Here is a 21,986-nt window from a genome sequence, read left to right as displayed (position 1 = left end):
TATTTTGTTCAGAATTATTTTATTTGGATTATAGCAATTAGTATCACTGTTCAGTAGGCCAAATCCAGGCAGAGAGCACAGAATCAACTGCACAAGGCAACAACACAGACTAGTATTTTAGCATACAAACCATTTCACTGCATTATTAAGTTGAAATATCCTTCAACCATGCATAAAAAAATCTATGCTTAAGTCTTTCAGAGCTCCAGGTAATACCAGATTCCTAAATATACAAAAAATACATTTAACTTATAATAATCTTAGTGAATCAGACTTATAAAATTACAATTTTATTCTTCACAACATAGAAAAAAATACAAAAATGACTGTATATAGTTTTCACCCAAGTTTCACTGACATATACATCAAAATATATGATTTGATGTATACTCATGAAAATTTTAAGCTGAAAATTTTAAAATGACACTGCAGATTGGTCCACACAAATGCCAACCTTCATAATGATAAGAAAAAAACCCTCTGATAAAAACATTACATTGTGAAAAATTACAATTTATCTGCACTGTAACCTGCATTCTTACTGTAATTTACAAATATGAACATTTCTACAATTCCAGTTGTAAACTACACACTGGTGAAAACCTTGGTCTTTTGGAGGGTAGTGACGAACTCAGAGCTGGCATGGTAGAACAAAAAGTGCTGTCAACTGAACCAGTGCACACAACAGAGAGCACCAAAGCAGGGGGGGCCTGCTGGTCTGGAAAGGCTGAGAGAGAACATGCAAGCCAAATAAACAGTCTGTGGGGAAAATAAACCCCTCTGCATTTGTGACACAGAGCTTCTATTACAGAGCTCACAGCAACCACAATTTCAGTGACAGATGAGGTGAAACTTCTTCTTTTTTGAGGAGAAGAAACCCCACACGTGTCAGCAAAATTGGTATTAGGAACAACCCAAACAGTTTTAGGGCATCACACTACAGTTCTCTCTCAAGATCACCTTCCAGTGATTTCCATGGAAGATAAACTTGAAAAAGCACTGCAACATAAAGCACTGAATTTTTGTACATAGTAACTGCATGTTCAGACTACAGAATATAATTTATAAATTAGCTTTGCTGGTAAGAATTCTTACTGATAAAGCAACTACTTTTTCTTTTGAAAGGAAAAGTAACTCCATTTTCTTTTAAAAGGCCATAGTTTATTTGCTTTTTTTTGACATAAATTGATACTTTCAATTAAAGTAAATATTCTATATTAAAGCTATTCAGCAAAGGTGTTGGTTGTAGAAGCTTTCTCCCTACTGGCAGCTTGCTCTGCTTTTCCATGGTGCCAGTGCTATCTGTTGTAGATCTGTACTGTATCTTACTCCTCAACAGAGCCAGGAGTTTGTTTCATGCAGGAATATTACACAGCCATTTTTTATCTCCAAATTGGACCAACAAATTTGAAACCAAATCTTTTACTTGGGCAAAGAAATCAAATTAAGAAAAGTTCAGGAGCTGAGCATTGACAATATCCAGTAACCTAAGTACATCAGGAAATCAGATCTTTTAGATGGCATCCTTCAGAAATATTGACATTAACTTCTTTAATAGCAAGTATAAGCAAAAAGAGATTTTTGTTCACAGGTGGAAGTTCACACTTTCAAACAATGACTTCAGAATATTGTAACATTTCTCAGATCACTACAACAAAGCAATAACCTAATACAGAAATTAATGGAATTGTTGCATCTTTGAATCCAAAATCATATTGAGGTTGTATATGGGCATAGTAATAGAATCACAGAATTGTTTGGGTTGGAAAAGACCTCTAAAACAGAGTCCAACCATCATCCTTAACACTGCAAAATCCCAGTAAACCACGTCCTTGTGCACCAATCTTCAGGTATTTTAAACACCTTCAAGGATGGTGACTCCAAGCTCCCTGGGGAGCTTGTTCCAATGCTTGACATTCCTTTCCATGAAGAAATTTTCCCTAATATCCCATCTAGACCTTCCTTGGCACAACAAGAGGCAGTATGCTCTAGTCCCATTGCTTGCAACTTGGGAGAAAAGACCAACACCCAACTTGCTACAACCTCCTGTGTTTTATAATCCAGTCAATAATTGGCTCCAAGATGTTGAAAATAGAAGCAAAGATTATTATTGTCCCTTGTCCTTCCTCTGCTTATAATAATCCTTTTTTGTGTTGAACAGGAAAGGCTCTATACAGTGAGAGTTAGGAAAATGCAGTCCTCTTGATGGAGCCAAAGAAAATTACTGAAAAATAACAAGTTTTTTTTTTAAATATCGCTCTGACAAGCAAAAATCTGAGTAACTGCATATAATAACTGTATATGATAACTGTAAATGCAGCTCTTCCCAACTGCTAGGACAGAGAGCCTGTGTCCCCAGTGCTTCCCAGCTGTGTTAAGGAAGAGCTGGGATGTGTCAAACACAACCAGGCCATGTCCAGGGGAGGTGCTGGCAGGAGGCAGCACTGCAGACAGCATGGGAGTGGTCACACCTCATCTATGCACTGAATCATGACCAGAAGGTAGCTGGAGAGGCCCACATGGTCTTGTCTAGTGACTCTGACTGGATGCAGACAGGACTTTTTGGCCATCAATTCCTAACAGAGCAAAGCCATAACCTACATTTCCTTTTGTCTCTGCTTGGATATCCATTCATTTCCCTTCCCCTTTTGTTCCCTTCATTCCCCACCCTGTTACTCCCAATCAGAAGTTTTTTCTAGGCTTGGGGCACAGTTCACACAGCACTAATGCTTTCTGTCTCAGCACAAGCCTTTCTCAGCTCTTTCATTTTCCTTTACTTTCCCAAGGAAAGGTAAAGCCTGAGAACCCAGAGAAAGCACCTAGGAAAACATAACTTCTTGTGATCTTCCACTTTTTCCAAAGAACAGATGAGGGTGGCTCGTCCTAGATGCAAAGGCAGCATGTAACAGGAGAATGTGCTCTGCAAGGAGCAGATTATGACTTTGCAACACTTCAGAAGTTGAGTGCCTGGAACTGCCTGCTTGGATGTGCCAGAGTGATGACCTCAGTCACCTGAGAAAAGCCAGGCTAAGGAACAAGGCCCCCAAACACAGTAGACCAAGAAGACCCCAGCACTGAAAGATGAGCATCACAGACAATGACTAAAGATGATAATTTATAGTAAAAAAGGGAGAACTGCACCTGTTTCTGGGTGAACTACCTCCTTATATTGTTTAGATTCATTACTGATACCACTAAAGTATTACAGTTAGTATTATTTTTTATTAATATGTAAAAAAGTATTCAGGGATGCAGTACTTGGGGTAGTTTTAATGTTTTGGGTAAGAATTACAGCCTCTGAATTAATATTGGCATTCGAGAGATCAGCTTAAACAAGATCTTCTGAGAGCACACTCTGGGCAGACACTGTACTGTTTAAATTCCTAAAGAACCACATTCCCCTCATTTTCCGTAATTGGTTTCTTGTTCTTGTTCCCATCACCTTTAAATACACAACCTACCTTTCTAAATTCAAATACTTTGCCCAGATTACATTCTCTACTGAAGTCTCTGACATTATCCTGAAGTATTCCAGAGCATATTGTTTGCTTTCACAGCAATACATACAGTTTCTGGCATGCAGTCAAGCACTTAAAAATAAGAGGTATCAGTAATATAATCCCAATTCAGGCATTTAGTGGGTACAACTTCATCAATCATACTGCAACCTTCAGGCATTTAGTCATAAATGAAAACCATTTAGCACGTCATTTAAGGAAAAGGTTAACTGCCAAGCCATATAAAGTTTAAGTTTTCTGAAGCACTGCAAGCTGAAATTATTTCAATGTTTGACATCCTGGAATTTCACTGAAATCAGATTTATTAGGTATTCTTGCTAAATTACTGGTCTTTTACCTCTGACTTATCTTGGTATACTCTTTACAAATGTGCTGGGTATTGAAAAACTGCAGCATTTTGATGTTTGAAAAGTTCTGAAAAAGAGCTGGAATCACTCAGCCTTCTTATGTTCTTCAGTGTGGGAGAGTACCTTTCGCCTCTGATGCAGCATGTGGAAGTAGAGCTGAGGGAAGACTGAGGAGAAAACAGACTCAAGTGAATAAAGTGTGAAGAGAAGCCTGCAGGATGCACAGTCACATGGTCAAGGTCACCAATTCTCTATTAGAGGATGTGCTTATCCACTTTTTGCTTAAGTTATCTATTGCCTTTTACACTCTGAACTGATGTTGTTCTTAGGCTTCAGATACTATTAATGAATGAACTGATATTGTTCTTAGGCTTCAGATACTATTAATTTTTCTGCTAGAGCAATCACATTTTTAATAAAATGCAAAATGCTTTATTTAATTCTAAACATGGAAGCAGATGACAAAAGCTGCAGTGACAATAACTGCATGCACACAATACACAGAAAACAGACTGCAGGGCAGAAAAAGTCCTTCAAGGGAAATTTCCAGATCTGTGTGATTTTTTTTGTAATTCTAGTGTCACTTTTTCAGACTCTAAGGCATTTTATACACATCAGTGCCTCTTTCATCTCTCTCTATCCAGAGCTTTTTCTCTTTTTATTTCTAAAACTATGGTAAACAGTATGTTTGCAAAACAACGAACAAGGGGGTGGAAAACATACATATACAAAAAGCAAAAGCTGAAATTTCCATGAGAAACCTTTGTGAACCATGCAAAAATTAAACAAGGTCATCAGCAGGCTAAATTGGTTACTTCTGTGTATTCTACTCCCACAATGGTTTGCTTTTCCCAGTACAGCTGTTAATACTAAGAAACCAAACAAACTCATACTTACTTGGAATGTAAGAGATCATGACCAGGATCAGGAATGTATAGTAGTCAAATGAAAAATTGTACTTGTTAGGTAAACTAATGGAATACAAGCCAGACTGCCTGACGAAGGGTAATGCAGCATATATTGTGAGTAATTCACCTGAGACTCCCATTGGATACAATACTATAAACAAAGTGTACCTAGAATGAAACACAGAAAGCATTAAAAGTTATGACAAGCTGACAAAATATTTGTTAAATGATTATTACAGATATTCAAATTTCGAATTCTCCAGTCAGTATTTATTTTTCTTAGATCTTATTTGATTAGAGCATAGCAAGGTATGAACATTATTACTAGGTAAGTATTCAAATCAGCAATCATTTGAAAATATTAAAAGATTTTATCTGATAATCTACAAATTATTTTAAAAACTATTCTCCATACATACACACTTTATTAATTTGATTTCTGAACTCTTTGGTAGAAGTCATTTTACTACTTAAAATGGGGCCAAATATAGTTGATGTCAATCAATGAGCTTTAATATTATTTCAATGACAACCACTGCATTCAAGAATTACTGCTAAATGTCAGTTTACTCACTGTCATCCCCTACTGTTACATATCAGTTTCTGACAAACAATTATTTTGAAAATGAGTTCAGACAAATGACTCTTTCAGCTTGCAAGGCAATAGGCTTTTGCAACCTGAAAATCTGCTGGAAAGAAGCTAGGCAGTCACGTTCACAAACAGGGCAATTACCTGAAGGTAGAATCTAATTTTTTGCACTGCAACCACTTTACAAGATAAATATCCCTGTCAGATCAGTGCTTTAAGGCTCTAACTTTTATGCTGCTACCGACCTGGCCCATTTGATGAGATAAGGGAGATGGTTTAACAAGCTAAAGGTGTAAAAAGAGTAACGGATTATCTCGGTGATTGTCCAGGCCACTACAAACAAGAGGACACTGTCTTCACTTTGTACCTGTGAGAATGGAAAAAAGGCGTTGTATGAGCTTGAGCATTACCAGTTACTCACCAGACCCAAGGAAACCTCACAGAAATCAATTCTTGTGGGTTACCTTACTGCATCATTTTAGAGAACAGACTCCAAGAATGAGCTTAAAAGCAACATTAGTAACAGTAAAAAACCCTTCTTATCATGCTCTGTATTTTTCTAGTTGCTTAAGAATAGCTCTGCTTCATGATTGGGTAAGTTCAGCTCTCATATTCTGTGCAAAGTAAATTGGTACAAGAAACCCCTGAAATGCTGAGTATAATTCTTAACTCTTCCCACTCCTATAGAGTACCAGCTTCTATTTCAGTCCTATGACTCTCTCCTAGTGCAGAAAGAATGGTCTAACACCTGATACTTGGTTTACACTTAATATTCTGATACTAGCTCTTGGTGCTTCGGAGCAGAAACTGGGTCCTACTTTTGAGCAGCAGCAGAACAGCTAACACCAGATCTCAGGCTGGGAGGAGAGAAGAACCATGCTCAGATTGTCTCACCTCAGGTAAGCCTGACAGGTACCTGATTCACTGTTCCTCGCTCCATTTTCTGCTTATGGTAACTAGCACAGTTCCTCTAATGTGACACTCAAGGCAGTATCACCTTTCACTGCTTTACACCTCTTGGAGCTTTTATGTCACTCACACATCAGTGAAGCAGCTGTAAATCCCTCCACGTTTTAACCCTGAGATCAGCTCAGCTGGTAGTAGCATGGTGCTAATAATGCCAAGCTTGCGGGCTTGATCCCTGGACAGGATCATTTAGGAGCTGGACTCAGTGATCCTTCTGGGTCCCTTTAAGCTCAAAACATTCTGTAATCAACTGCCTTTTATCTGTGACATTTATAAGGTCAATCCTCAAAAGCATGTACTTGAAAATGAAGAGTTATATTTATTAGATTATGGAGCATCATTATGAGGTTCAAGTTCCTGATAGATCTCAAGGGTCACATACCCACAGTACAAACTCCTGAGGGAGCAGACATGATTTTAATTCAGCCTTCTCACTCTCTCCCTCCCTCCCCTCTTCAACAGAATTTCCAGCTGTGTGAGCACCTTAAGCCCAAATTCAGTGGACAGTAGGAACGCAAAGAGCTCAACCACACGGGCCCATATTTTCTCTTTTCCTCCAACTCTTGAAAAAAGGGAAAAGGAAGTCAGGAGATGTGGTTGGTGCACTCCATTCATCTTGGACAAAGTACAAATCAACAGATAAAAAAAATGGGTCAAGAATATATATATATATATATGGACAATCAGAATTTTTTTAATAGGAGGGGACTGATCATATACTTTTGGGTAAAGAAAGGGATATTTTCTCCAAGGGAATTACCCAGAAAAAGCTTTGTTACAGACTGCAAAACCCAGAAAAATTTATACAGAAATCTTGAGCTATCCTGGAATGCAGAGCTGTTGGTAATCTGTATTGTGCTGTAAATCTATGTTTTGCTGTGTGTAACATTTCAGGTCACTCTCACTGCACTTTGCAGCAAAAGCACCTTATTCTTTTTCCACATTCTGATAATTTGTTTATATATTCATCTCCCTTACATCATCATAAAAGAATAAAATCCAAAATTTATTCGAAGATTTTCAGAGAAGAGACCAAATCTATTTTTAGACATTGCTGCAGGATCCTAATCCTGTTTGAGGTCTGCTTTATAAGTTCTTAGTTCCCAACAGGGAAAAGTGAACAGATGCTGCTGCTCCAAAGGCAGAACATGCTTGACAAGCACTCCAGAGCTGCATCTTCTGGCCAAATCAGGAGTAGCAGCTTAGTGATGAGTTCACCTAAACCCCTGAGTCCCAGGCTTCAACCTGTGCTTTAAATCCCACTTCTTTCCCTAGCTATGGAAATGGGAAAAATCAAAACCCAAGAGTTTGCAGCTTGAGGTAGCATCCAGGATATGAGCAAGGACAAGAAACTGGGAAGCTAACAGTGAATCATACACATGGAAGTAGAGAATTACAGCAGTTACAGTCCAGTTCTATCACATGACATCTCTAACACTGCCTCCAAAGTCTGCTCTCCCCCCTCTCCTTTGCATTATAAGTTATTAAAACAGTTCACACCATTATGAAACACACAACCCTGGTAGGTCACTTAAAGAATCACTGATTGTGCCTTCATAGCTTGTGTGCCTATCTATGGAAAAACAATTTTTCAGGAGTCTTACTCTTTTAGCTACTGCTAATGCTGCATTTGCATCATTCTTCCTCCAGGCTGAAGACAGAGCAAAAACAAAGTAGATCTTTAATGAGCCACTATGGCCCATGCTCCCTGAGAATTCAATTCTTCTTCCCTACTTTTTTCATGCCAGTCTTTCAAGGAAGTCTTAGACACAAGTCAAAACTTTATTTACACCTTATTTATCCAACTCTCTTAACAGGGGTCAATCAAACAACAGGCATAATTTTTTAGCAAGTGCTTCAAGCCAACATCAAGGACATTTCAGCTTTTCTTAAATAGTGTGAACAGCAAACAATGTTTGCTAAAATATAAAAGAAACCACTGTCTTTTAAGATGCAAAGACGAGAACTGGGAGTTGACAAACTGAAGTCTGAGAGGTTTTTAATTTTCTCCTTAAGATTGGAAAGGGAAATTTCTCTACATTGAGAGTAACAGTTTGACAAATTTGCAGAAAATTTCAGCTAAACACATAATTAAGCAATCCAATGCAGAAGAGCAAAACCAGCAGCACTATGCAAGTGTAATGATGGGAAATATTGGAACAGCATGTCTCTCTCCAAAGAGCTGGTTCTCTGGTGCAGTAATTAAAAAATAAAACATAAAATTCAGGGGGAAAGGAAAAAAAGGAAATTCACAGTAGGCACAAGGGGCCTGACAGACTATTGTGTTGTATGGTATTGCTTTAATTTTACATAGATGTAAAGCAATGATCAGTCAGGTTTTTCAACTGTACTCAGCCATTCAGACTTCTGACCCTTCCATCATGGACTTTTTACTACAACTTAGTCCTAAATATCCTAAGTCAAGATGTTTTTCCCTCTTTTAAGTAAGCATGCTTTACTACTGATTGAAGATATCAATTCCCAGCTGCAGATATTCGAGTCCCAATTACCAATTCTACATGCTTTAAATGTTTTCACAGCATCTCTAGCCTGTATGTTCTACAAAAGCTCCTCTAAATATATATTACACTTATTTGCAACCCATCAGTAACTGAGCCCAATGGGATAAGCAATAAATGCCTGCTGACACCATTTTTTAATTACCCATCAGAACTGGGTGCAGAATTATCTATCAGAATGGAACTCCATGAAGGCCTGCCACGATGTCACCACATGATCTCACTGCTCACACACATTCCAAAAGACATCTTTCTGTTCTCCTATGCCTGCACTCTCCCAGCCCTTCACAGCAGGCTGTTTGTTCTCTGCCCTCCTTTGCAGGGGAAACAGTAAAATTCACGGAACTGGTTCCTTTCTGACACAATGGCCAGCACTGATGATGTGCCACATCCACTGATGATGTGCTCCTCCACAACACCAACAACTGCCCCTACAGTGCAGGTGAGGAGAATCTCAGTGTGCAGTGCTTTAACATTTGCCATGCTTTAACATTTATTGTGAATAACTTCATATTGAGTTTAACAACACATCAGCACTGAAGTCCACAAAAAGCACAAACATGTTAGTGGCAAGAAGCATGCTTCAAATCACATCACATTTCTAGAAGTGTATCCTGACAGAAGGAGGGATGCAATACACATTTCTTCTTTGAGCTGTATTATATATGAAAACAGTCTGGAAAAGCAAGATACTGAACAAGTCTCATTCAAAAAGTTAAAGAGGAAAACTGCAGTTTATTTTACAAGAACCTCATCATGCAACTGCATCGCTTACAAGTTCCATAAAGCTGTGAGAATTTAATCCTGGCCTTCACCATGGAGCTCACTTGTGCAGACAGCCCTTTAGAGAAAGTAGAACACTTGTGACACTTGCAAAACATCTCCCCAGGTGAGCCTGCAGGCTCCCTGGTTGGGGCAAGGGGAGGGGTCAGAACACAGCCTCTTATTTGATTTATTTCCCCTAAGTCACAGGTCAGAAACTCATCACAGGGTTCCTCATCCAAGCCATTCTTATACCCATTTTCTAAGACATTAAAAAAGTAACACCCAATACAGTCTCTTAAAAGACTTTAACCAGAAGACCACACAAGTGTGGGGAAAAATCTGCATGGAATATGGTTGAAAGAACCCTTGTTAAAAGTCAAATATTTGGCTATATTCATTGCTCCCATTTTATCAATTTTCTCTGGTGAGAATGTGGGCGTAAGATTCAAAAAAACCTAACCCACAATCACATTACAGATTTTTCTTTGATGTCTAAGAGACAACACATGGAATAATTCTAATCCTCTCAATCTAACCTTTAATATTTGGGTTACTTCAAAAACAGGAGACCATTCATAAAAACAGATCATCACTGTTTTTTAGTGATATCACCAGTGATATCTATATGCTTTTGGGATATCTGGAAGCACCAGATATCCCAAAATCATACAGATAATAAGCAAAACTCCAAGAGTATTTATTTTAAAGTATTTTATACATATCTATAAAATCTAACACCTTGAGATTATGGCTTTTATTTTTTTTTTTTTTTGTTCAAAACCTAGTACTTATTTCTGGTGAATTAACAGAGACCACCAGAGTACATTAATTTGCACCAACAGGGAACTCCATTAGAAAGTGGAGGAAAAATAACATTCCTCCACTTTAACTAGCATGAAACTAAAGCTTCACATGAACAAGCATCACAATACCAGAAAGGACTGGATAATTTCTAGGAACTGCAGTGACTTATGTTACTCTACATGTGCATGGATGCTCTGATAGCAGGTTTGGAGGAAGGAAGAGAAAGCAGCTTCCCTCAAGACTTTGTCAAGACAAGTTCCATAAGACATTTTCCATTCCAGTCACAAATAATCTTATGCATAAAATGACTGTCACTGATTTCAGGCACCCATGCTGACACTGGTATCAAAACTAATTTCTTTCTTTAATGAGAAGAAAACCAGTAAGATTGGTTGGCTGAAGTCACAGCAGAGATGCAGCATATTTGGGCTACTACAAGGATTCAAATGACACGAGTCAGTCACCATAACCTGTACCAATTAAAGCATGTCTAGATTTTAAAACAGCTGTCAGGAATAATCTTCAAAAAACACAGCTTCCAAAAGATTCTAAAGAGATTTGCATAAAGTACAGCACTATTTGGTGTGGTGAGCAGTGAGAAAAAACACTCAGCCCCCCAAATTTACCTACATTTGAATATAAGAAAATTGAATGAAGGAGGGAATTATCCTGAGAGTGACAATGGAGAGCATGGAAGCAGTGCTGTGCACCAACAACTGAGGGGGAGTTTCAGATGCCACAGGAAGTGAACTACATATGCAGGAGGGCAGTGAGATTTTGCTTTTAATGATGGCACTAGTGAGATGAACACTAGAAGGCTGTACCAAATTCTGGGTTCTGTTTTACACACTGGAAGCTGTTTAACTGTCAGTAAGGACTGCAGAATCTATCCAGGAGCTAGATGTCTTACAGGGACAGAATCAGACCTCACTCTGTTTGACTGTCAACAAAAGATGACATCAGATCTATTTTTATTTCTTTTGATCCACAGAAATTCATATGAACAATTTCCCACGGTGGGATACAAACAGAAGACATTTTAAGGACAATCAGACAGCAATCAACATTTTTCAATATGGATCAATAATTTTTCTATCAATTTGTAGCTTGACTTACCTCTTTTACACTATGTGTTACTGCCCATGTCAGGAAAACCCTTGACATCACTTGAAAAGCAGTCAGAACAACAGAAGAGGGAACAATGCCTGGAAGATATTTTGCAATTAGTAAATATGCCTGATTAACAAGGTAGGAGGTAGAGAAATAAAACACAGCTATACCAAAGTCCAGTCATTTGCAATTTCTGGAAGGAAAGCATTTAATTTTTTCTAATTTGAAAATCTGAAGTCAGTCCTTCAGTGTGTTTATACAGCATAATGCAGTGCAAGCCCCTGACAAGGCTTTCTGCATCAAAATGCAAACAAATGTAATTGATCTTGTTGCAATCACAGCACATTCCTCAATACACAGAACAGCTCAGTCAGATAATTTCAATCAAACACCTTCTGGGATACAGTCTTTCAAATAATCCTGTTTGATTAAAATATCCAAGATACTCTTCATTACTGTGATTTAAAAAAAGTAAAGACAATAAATATGTTTTGCACTGTATATCCCAAAAAAACCCCAGCCATCAAAAATTATAAGTATTTTTCAGAAACACTGATCTAGCCCATATTTTGTTAGATGAAAAGTTCGTAGTTCCTTCCTTGAAATACAACACAGAAAAAAAACCCAAACCAGACAACAGCCAAAACAACCAACCCCACAACAAACAAACCCCAGGCAACAGCTGATGATGCACTGGCAGGTACAGAAGCAACTGGAAGATTTTCTCAAGGAAGCAGATATCACTGGTTCTTCCAGCAAGTTCTGAGATGCCAACTGACCTGTCAGTAAAAGGACCCTACACAGCCAGGTCTGTCAGAGCAGGAATAGTTTCAGACTGGAAGATTACACAAAATTTCTAAACTTTGCATCCCAAAGTTTTATTTTCTTCTAATAGCAAAATGATAAAGAGCAGGTGTAGCTTCTAAGATACAGTAAAAAGTGCTCATAAAGCTAATGCAAACCACAAGCAACACAACAGCCTCAGAAATATGTAAGGACCAAAGAGAAAAATGAAATAGGAAGAGGGAGTAAGAAAAGTCAAAAGCAAGTTTCAGTTGAATTATTTTAATTTGTTTGGCTTCTTTGAGAGGGAAAAAAAATCCTACAGACATGGTTCTCTACAGTTTTATAACATTGTCTTGGTCTCTGGGCTACATGTTACCTCCTTTCCAGGTACAGCTCTGCATTTTAAAAATCTTTACCATGTGTCAAAGTCCTGTTCTCAACCATGCTTCACTGAGACACTCCCCTATCAATCCTTGTATTTTGAAGGACTTGCCTCACAGATGCTAACATTTCAGATTCTACTGAAAAGATGTGGAGAGAAAAGTTATGCTGATACACACAGCCATCTGTCACACATAAGCTTTTCTACTGACAGAGAATTACAGCTCTAGTTAGAGCAATTAGTTCAGCAGGGGCAAAGGAATCTGCAAATTTCCTTTTTCTCCCTGCAAAGGAACTTTTGCTACAGTCAGTAGGACTACAGCAGACAGCAGCAGTGCATCCAGCTGTGCAAACCCCCCTCACTTTATTTAGCTGACAAACACTTCCATTAACAGAAAAAAAATATAATCCACAGCCACTTATAAGAAAACCAGTCTTTTGCAAAACAGTTTTGTTAGGAAAAGCAAAAAGAATAAAAACAGCATAAAATGTTGCCACTTTCTCCTAATGGCTCTCTCTAATATGAAATTGTGCTACTAAGGATAACATGGGCTAAATGGATCCACACCTCAAATCAACTGAGAACACAGCAAAGCATTATGGATTTAGGATGGTAAAACCAGCATTTTATCTGCCAGGTTTTCTCTCCAGTGTTCCAAGATTTAACTTTTCCTTCTTGCCATTTGTTAAATAAGACCTTAAAAATGGCACATTTTAATGTCAATTTTCTGGTAAAAAACAATAATTGAGACTTAGTAAAATTAAACAGCATTGGAAGACTGTCTTGGCAGCACAGGCAAATAGATGATACACACAGTTTACTGTGAGAAGCCTTTACATTAATTTGAGGTGTATATGACCATTCATTTTTTGGGGTGATCTGTGCACAGTTTATGAAGTGCCTTCTTAAGACATTTTCAGAGCAACTGGATGATTAAGGAGGGTCAGAACTACTTCACCACAGACAGAACCAGACTGCCCTCTGCTGACACATTCCTAGCACCAGTTCTCCCAACACCTCACTTGGTTATTAAAACAACCCCCAGAACTCACTATGAACCTACAATCCAATAACCTCTCCATACTGTGGCTGTCTGGACAATGATGAAAACCAGCAAATTTGTAGTTGCAGCTTTAGAAACCTCAACACCATCTTACTCTTTAAGTAGTGACTAGTGAACATTCAGATAGGAGCTGAAGCACTGTTTTATTGTTTTGTGACTTTTCAAATTAGGGAGTAAAAAACTGGAATGTATTTCAAACAAAAATTAGTAAGTGCGCAAGAATTACATTCAGCAATTCACAGACTGTAACATTTTTCTTGCTAATATATTGCTAAAAGTTCAGTCTTCTATTAAAAAAAGTAACAGAAAATTTGCAAGCTTACCAAGTGCACAGTGCAGAATCTAGAATAAAAAGGAAAAATTCAAATCACTAACATTTCAAATTAAGCAATTCAGACACACATTTAGTTCTGTTACAAGTGCTTAAGATTCAGTATTTGCATTTCAGTGATTAAGATTAATATTTAGCTCTGCTGCCCAAGCTAAATAGCAGAGAGTAAAACTCCCTCTTGCTAAAAGGAAAACTCAGCTTTTGTGTGAGCTGTGCAGTAGAATTAAAGTAAATGTAAGAAACACAACACATTCATGCAAATATTAGTAAGGCCAGGGAATAGGGCTGCACCCACCTCAAGCAAAGCTCCAGTCTGGAAGAATTTCAGGGGCTTTTCTATGGAATAGTAAAGGCTGTGGTAGCTGCCTTTAGCCAGATATGCCCGAACTAGACCAACTGCAATAACGAGCCACCTGAAAGAGAGAAAATGGAAACAATTAAGCAAAGCATAAATAAAAAGAAATCTTTAATCCCTCTTTCAATACTTAAGAAAGCAACAGGCAGAACTGTCCTGAAATACACTAACTCTGCAACACTGGAAATGTCAAATACTTACATCTTCTACAAATTTATCCAAGTGAAAGATGATGCATTTTAAAAGCATTTTTCAGCATCAACATGGTACCAATATCTCTAATGTCCCCATTTATTTTTCAGTGAGCTCTATTTAATTAGTTATGGAATGTATTCATGGCAGATTGGCATCACATTTTTTCAGTTTAGGCAGAAAACCTCTGACAGCTAGTCAGAGACCTCTTACCAACTTGCAGCAGTATGACATAAACAAGATTCAAAAGGCATTGATTTTAACATTTCAGTTCCAAGTAAACCCCTAGAATCTATGAGAGGTCAGCCAGCTTAGTTGGGAGCATATATATATATATGAGAAACAGTTATAGAGAAATAACTTCAAGGAAACTGAGCCTGCTAAAGCCTTGAAGACAGCATTCCCATCCCAGTTGTCCTTTTTAACCAACAAATGTATCTGAGCCTATGTAAGTAGTGTCCATGCAACTGCAAGTGTATGTGGACAGTGGGACCTGTTAACCCTGTTGATTTTCCCTTCAGGTGACTTAAACCTAAAAATTTTTCATCCTGGCTGATGAAGTTTTCACTAACTACCAAAGCTGTCCAGAGCTGGTGCTTGCCCCCAACATGAGAAATTCTTCAGTCAAGTCCACGCCAAGCCACCAATCCAAGCAACCCCAGTCAAACACTTTCCATTTGGAAACAGCACCTATAGTGAACTTCAGTTTCCAATTGCTTTTGGCAGTACTGGGAGTAGGGGTTGGTTGGTCAAGAAGAATCCTTAACAGGGGCTCCCAAACTTTTCATTGACAGGCTCAGCCTGGCTCTTTTACACTCAACTACTCTGAATGCCACCCAATTTTACCTCCATCTCCCTCCAAACTCCTTGTGTAAATCACCAAGTGTCTGCAAATTCACCTCAATGTGTAGACATGTAGCAAGCCCACTGACTACACAATAGTTTTCACCCTTTGGAAAAAAGTGTGTAGCTGTGGTTTTGTAACAGGGATGATGAAGAAATTCCCTTTATTTGCAGCAGATTAGAATCTTACAAGTAACACATTCGCTTGGATATTGCAGAGTATGTGCACATGTTATCCCAAATGTAATAATTGTGTGAAACACACAGTGAAGTTCAGACTTTTCAACAATAAATAACTCTGGCATCCAAGTTTGTGTTTGTAACAAAATCTGTTAGCGGAATTGAAAGAAAGCTAATTAATTTCTGCCATAACTTCTGGAAGACATGCACCAAAGAAAAGCAGGGGGAGTGGGGAAGATAAATGGGAAAGAGAAATGCCCTCCCTTTTTACAGAGTGACAAGTTATTTCAGTTAAAGCCATCTTGTGAAACCAAAAGACAAACATTTGCCAAGTAATTGCTGTTTACAAGGAATAAATAATATTCATTTTGTGTTTGGACTTCAGTGTAGAATAAACCAGTAAGCACTACAGTATTAGTGATTCTCCCCTGTAACATCAGTTGCTTCTTTAGAACAGGAAATCAGAGCAGGTTGACACTGTACTCTTCTTATCTGTCAAGCTTCTCTGTTTTTCCTGATCTTCCCTGTTTGTTGAGAAACTGCTGAATTGAGCAATTTCTCCAGTTGCACAAGATGCCAGTTCTTGGCTGTGCCTGCAAACCCTTCTCACCTGAACAGAGACAGGTGAATCCCACAGCTCCCAGAGGAGCTCCAGCCTTTTGCTCTGCTCCACCCTCGTGCCAGATCACTGACTCCAGCATGACAGTGCTTTCCATTCCATTTACTATCCTTCAAAAAGCATTTGATACAGATCAGAGCATGAATCCATATGAAATTCAAAGCTGAGCCTAGTTTGTGCTGAAGCTTTTAGTATCTCTGTCCTGCTTCTGTGATTCTTAAATAGTTCTCCACCCTCTAGGACTAGACAAAATGGAACAGGAGAAGGTGAAACCAAGGAATATCAGCTAAAAATGGAACTTGGCAAGAAGTTTAGAAGGGCAGCAAAAGGCACCACTGTCTCATGACAGCTCACTTCTCTGACCTACACACTGAACTCCACCTGGAGTTACACTTCATTAAACTACTGTTACCCTGTCTGTAAACTGGACAATTACCATTCTATGATTAATCCAGAATAAGAAAAATGGATATTGCACACACAGAGTTTTTTTACTTTAATTTGGTCAGACTTGATAGACAAGCTTTGTGCTCAGGCCCTTAGGCAAAGTCCCTTGGCTCTCTCACAGGTCATAAAAAGGCATTTTCTTATGCAAGTTTACTGAGGTTCTGTAACATTTATGCAAGAGAATACAGCAGAGCTTTACAGTGAGTGCACCTGAGAGAGAAGTGCACTTTGACTCTCAACCACCACTCACTGAAGACATGGACAATGAAACTCATAACCCGGAACACTCTGAGCAACACCAATTAATGCAAACCCTTGCAAATTCAAAAGCTACTACATTACCATTGACCTTGTTGAGTGAAATCCTTTTAAAATTCATTGTTTAGACCACCACCAGCTACTTATACCCCGAAGTACTAGTCAGTTACAGCACTTGACTAAAAATAAGAAACATAATCACCTTTTAAAGCAGCTTATCTAACATTTACACTCAGCTCTAACAGCATGCCCCATCTCCCCACCCAGCACTATTCAGTGAATTTGGTCAAGAACAGTTTTTAGGAAAAATCATTTCTATGCTGCATCTCTGCCTCCAGAAATGAGCTCCCCATGCCAGGTGAGGCATGACTACACAGCTTCACACTGGGATGGGGAAAGAGTCTGCCTGAACACAAGAGAAGCAAGATGCAGAGCTTCATGCAGCTTAATGCTTTGAACCACGGGCAATAAAACCTGAGCAAGTACAGCTGAGAACCAACTGCAGTCCTGGTTATCCCCTGTGGTACCATGATTGTCCCGTTTCTAAAAAAAACCAACTCACACAAAACACGAACCAAGTAGTAAATGCATGCAGCTCCAGTCAGAGATCGACAGGTACACATGCTTTTTGTACTGTTTTGCTCTTGAAAAACCACTGTATGTTTTGGTTTTTTTAGGAATCCATACACTACATGCACTACAGCATAAAGTTAGAAAAAAAATCTATTATCTTTGGAGTAAGTTGTGTTTTCTTTAGCTAAGCCAAGATAAATGCAAAGTAAATGCAGCAGCTATGCTGACATTTTTCAACTGTCACTTGATCTATTTTAAACAAAGTTAATACTTAAGGCAACTATGGTTTTAAAACACTTACTTTAGTACCTATTTACTGCTCAACAATGTTGTTGTGTGCTTCAGTTTATAAGCCTTTTGTAAACCAAACCAAACAAACCACTTCCAAAAATGCCATGTGCTGTTAGAGCATCAGTTCAACACCTGGGCACCTTGAATTTTTTTGGTTTTTTTTTTTCCTTTTCACAATTCTCTTACCAAGGCAGTGCAGTTGGAGAAACTAAGTCTGAGCACTCTGACTGACATGGGTCAGTAAATAATCAGTCCCACCAGCTGTGTATCAATATTCCATCTTTTCATCTGAACCACTGAGCTTGTCAACCAACTGCAGAAACTACCTTTCTAAAATGCTTCACAATAATAAGAAAAAAACTGAGCTTTTTTCCTAAGCTCAATCCTGTATATTGTGGAATTTCAGCAGTGCCCAGAGGACGTGCAAACTCCTCATCCATTTGAAGAGGAATTATCAGTGGGAGCCCTCGGTGACCCACCCCAAAATAAAAGTGAGAGACAATACAGAGATGACCATGATCACAGAACTCATATGGTAACTCCCCAAACTGCAGAAATCATTTAATCACAACCCTCTCCAGAAAAAAGCAGCTCATGTTAAAGCACCATAAATCACATCCCACCCAGGAGTGGAATTTTCTAAGAGATTTGATGTAAATCAAGAAAATGGGCAACACTGTGATCAAGATTTATATGACAACAGAAAGCTAAATAGAGGTTTATATTATTTATTTCTGAGCTTCCAGCACTCAATTTTTTTTTAATTTGTTCTTCTGAAGAAACAGAAATTTCCCATGCTCAGAAGCTTGCATGCCATATGAGAAAGTTTGTAACCACAAAAAAAAACTTTCCATTTATACCACAGTTTCTCTCTCATGTTTTTTATATCTTTTATAAACACAAGTGAATTGCATATGAGCAAGAAAATAAGCAGAGAAATGCTTTTATTTCTTAGAAGAGTCCAGAGGTGAACTTCTTAACATTGTGCAGGGACACCACAACAAAACTAAAAAGCTCTCCTGACTGCCTGCAATGTGTTGCGTTACTCATATAATTATTCCTGAAACAACAGATTGCTTAAATCAAACTGGTAATTATCCTTGCCCTCTGAGTGAAATACCCTGCAAATATCCTATGGAGCCATAAACCAGCTCAGTAACATTTCACAGTAGCACAGCTGTTGGGTAACGGGTGTACCAAGCACCTCACAAGAACTGAGCTCTGCCATCTTCCCTACCTCTGATCCACACCAGTGTAAATATATTGTAAGCTGAAACAGGATCAGCTGCCACTAGCAATGACTAGAATCTTCGTGTCCAACTGCCTTATTAAAGTGGAATTGTATCTACATTAATTCTACATTAACCTTCCTCCCAAACATGACACTACTGTGTTTGCTCAACTCCTCACCCGCCAGGGTTTATCTAGTGGAAAGCACCATCATTTAGGATCCATTTTAAAGGTTCTTTTCTTCTCCCACCCAAATACCCTCATTCTTTCAAAAGATGGCTTTATTTTTATCTGGATTCTAATGAGATGTGACAGCCACAATCAAAAAAAAAAAAAGAGAAAATAAAAAAGTCTCCTTTCTCTTGAGAGTCTCCAGTTGTCACTATTTTTAGTTTTGTACCTAAGAACACACCTGAGCAAGCACCAATTGGCCCCACATTGCATTACGCCATGCAGGGCAAGGGCAGAGCACCAAGCTGGTCCATGAGCTCACATATCCCAAAAGCAGCTTCCAACCTCAAATTACAGAGCAGCTGAAGGGTTTATGGAGAAGTCTTGCAGGGCTCAAGATCTCTGCCTTTAACTACTGCTGTGGACAAATTCCCTGTATTTAGGGTCACCTCTCTAGTGAAACCCGCTGGAATCTACACCACAGACATGGTGATGCAAGGAGCCTACAGCCAGCTGGATGTGAGCACTGCTGCAGAGCAATGAACGTGTCAGTGATAAAGCCCGGCATCTCCCAGGGCACCCGCACGCCCAGCGGGATGCGGTGCAGAGCCCGCTCCGGAGGGGCAGCCAGGCAGGCCGAGCCGCGGGGCGGGTCGGGCAGCGCCGGGGGCTCACCCGGGCCAGGAGCTCTGGGGCCGAGCAGGGACAGGCTCGGGGCACCCCGGGCACCCAGCCTGGGTTACGGTCACAGAGCACGGCGAGAGCCGGGACAGCGGGAAGGCAGCTGAGCCTTGACGCGCAGGAGCCGCTCTCCAGCACGAGGAGCGGCGAGCGAGGCTCGGCTGTGCGCCTGAGGGTTACCCAAGTGTGAGGCCGGGCCGCCGCCGGCACGGGGGGCACGGGGCACAGCCCGGCCCCGGCCCCGGGCGGTGCAGCCGCATGGGCTCGGGACGGACGCGAGCGCGGGCACGGCGCCGGGACAGGCCGCTGCTCTCGGCCCGGCCCCGCTCGCTGCGGCGCGGGGCAGCCGCCCTGCCCTGCCCTCGCTGTCCCGCCGGACCCCCCGCGGCCGCAGCCCGACCGAACGCAGCCCAGCGCCCCGGCGGCGGCCCCGGCCGGGGAGCCCCGGGAGCGGCCCCGGCCGGTCCTTACCCCGCCGTCATCACCACGTTGTAGATAACGAGGTAGCCCGTGGCTAGCGCGCCCGGGCCCTTCCTGCGCCGCGCCTGCTGCCCGCCGTAGCCGTTGTCCGCCCGGCTCCCGCCGCTCCCGGCCGCCGCCATCTCGCGGCTCCCGCGCCCCTCCCGCTGCCGGCGCTCGGCGCGCGCGGGGCGGGACTTCCCGCGCGCCGGGCGGGGACGGCTCCGCGCAGCCGCGGCAGCGCCCGCGACCCCCGCACCGCGGGGCCGGCCCGGCTCGGTTCGGCTCGGCCCGGCTCGGCAGCGGCGGTCACGGAGGGGTTCCCGCAGGGGTTCCCGGGGGTCGGCGGCCTGGTCGCTCGCTTTTCAGGGCTGGTTCAAAAGGCCCCTCCGCAGGGAGAAATAGGTGTGCCGTGTCCCTAGAGACGTTAACGGCGTTACTTGGTACGGTTTTTTATGGAATATCTTGTAGGTTTTCATCACTTTTATTATGGAGTTCAGAGGAGAGAAGACTGAGACGCGATCTCCATTAATGCACATAAATATCTCAAAGGCGGGTGCCAAGAGGATGGTGCCAGACTTTGCGGTGGTGCCCAGCCACAGGACAGGGAGCAATGGCTATAAACTAACACAAGAAGTTTCACCACAACATGAGGAAAAGCTTCTTTACAGTGAGGGGGGCAGAGCACTTGAACAGCCTGCCCAGGGCAGTAGTGGAGTTTCCCTCTCTGGAGACATTCCAGACCCACCTGGACACGTCGCTGTGTCACCCTGCCTGGGCAGGGGATTGGACTGGGGGTGATCTCCAGAGTCTCTTCCCACCCTAACAATTCTGTGACGCTGTGTGAGTGAGAAGTTGTAACTCATTTCCTGCTGAAGCTCCCTACAAGAGCAAAAGCCTGGAAAGCATTACTTTCCTAGCAACAAACATTCTTGTCAGGGCAGACAGAACTGCCTTTCTGAACAGCCACAACAGAAGAATTTTTATTTTTTCTCCCCTACAGAAATTGTAAACACGTTGTGGAGTTACTTCTCCACTCCCATAAACATCTCTCGGTTTATTTCCCATGCATGTCGTGGTGCAGTCCCTTTATGAGCAGTGCAGAATAACAGCATAAGCCTCACTCCCCATCTCTCAAAATCCTGCTTCCATGTGAGTATTTTTGTGGCTTATAAATTCATGTGCATGTCTCTTGCAGACAATAGAGCTCAAAAGGCAAAGATGATTTATGAGGACTCCATTTTCAAACAGCTCTGTTTTAGTGCAATATTTCAATGAATGTAACAAATTTTAGAAAAACAAATCATTCATTATTCATGCATGCAAGTAAAAAAAAAAAAAAAGGTTTTTTTTTTTTTTTTTTGTTTGCCAAGTCTGACAGTCACTGCAGAGGAGAGAGAGGGGTATGCAGTCCAGTGCTGCCTTGTCAGCAAAGGGAAGCAGGGACCCAGAGACTGCATGCCACACATGCAATTAGCAAAGGTCTCCTCATCAAGCAGAAATGTGCACAGGATGCTTGGGAGATTGGACAGGACGGTCATTAAGTAAATTAAGTTTCTGCAAATCCAGAAACACAAGTAGGGAAAAAGAGCCCCAAAT

The 21,986-nt window shown here is 40.7% G+C and overlaps 1 protein-coding gene across 1 annotated transcript; it reads right to left on the bottom strand.

Annotated features, from left to right (window-relative positions):
- Positions 1 to 54: 54 nt before the first annotated feature.
- Positions 55 to 20,535, bottom strand: HACD2 (3-hydroxyacyl-CoA dehydratase 2). The gene is made up of 7 exons (XM_084209255.1): positions 20,400 to 20,535; positions 14,384 to 14,501; positions 14,081 to 14,099; positions 11,533 to 11,621; positions 5,608 to 5,729; positions 4,763 to 4,941; positions 55 to 4,032 (listed from the first exon to the last, which is right to left on the bottom strand). Exons 1-7 carry the CDS (start codon positions 20,528 to 20,530, stop codon positions 3,950 to 3,952), a joined length of 741 nt encoding a protein of 246 aa, XP_084065381.1. The 5' UTR covers positions 20,531 to 20,535; the 3' UTR covers positions 55 to 3,949.
- Positions 20,536 to 21,986: the final 1,451 nt, after the last annotated feature.

The sequence above is a fragment of the Fringilla coelebs genome (assembly GCF_963513975.1).
Source record: "Fringilla coelebs genome assembly, chromosome: 7".
NCBI classification, from domain to species: Eukaryota; Metazoa; Chordata; class Aves; order Passeriformes; family Fringillidae; genus Fringilla; species Fringilla coelebs.
This window is presented reverse-complemented; position numbering and strand designations above follow the sequence as displayed.

Coding starts and splice junctions, on each gene's coding strand:
- HACD2 (XM_084209255.1), bottom strand. CDS start 20,530: ATGGCGGCGGCCGGGAGCGGCGGGAGCCGGGCGGACAACGGCTACGGC. Junction 14,502..20,399: donor AACGTGGTGATGACGGCGGG/GTAAGGACCGGC, acceptor TCTCTCTTTCAG/GTGGCTCGTTATTGCAGTTG. Junction 5,730..11,532: donor TAACACATAGTGTAAAAGAG/GTAAGTCAAGCT, acceptor CCATTCTCACAG/GTACAAAGTGAAGACAGTGT.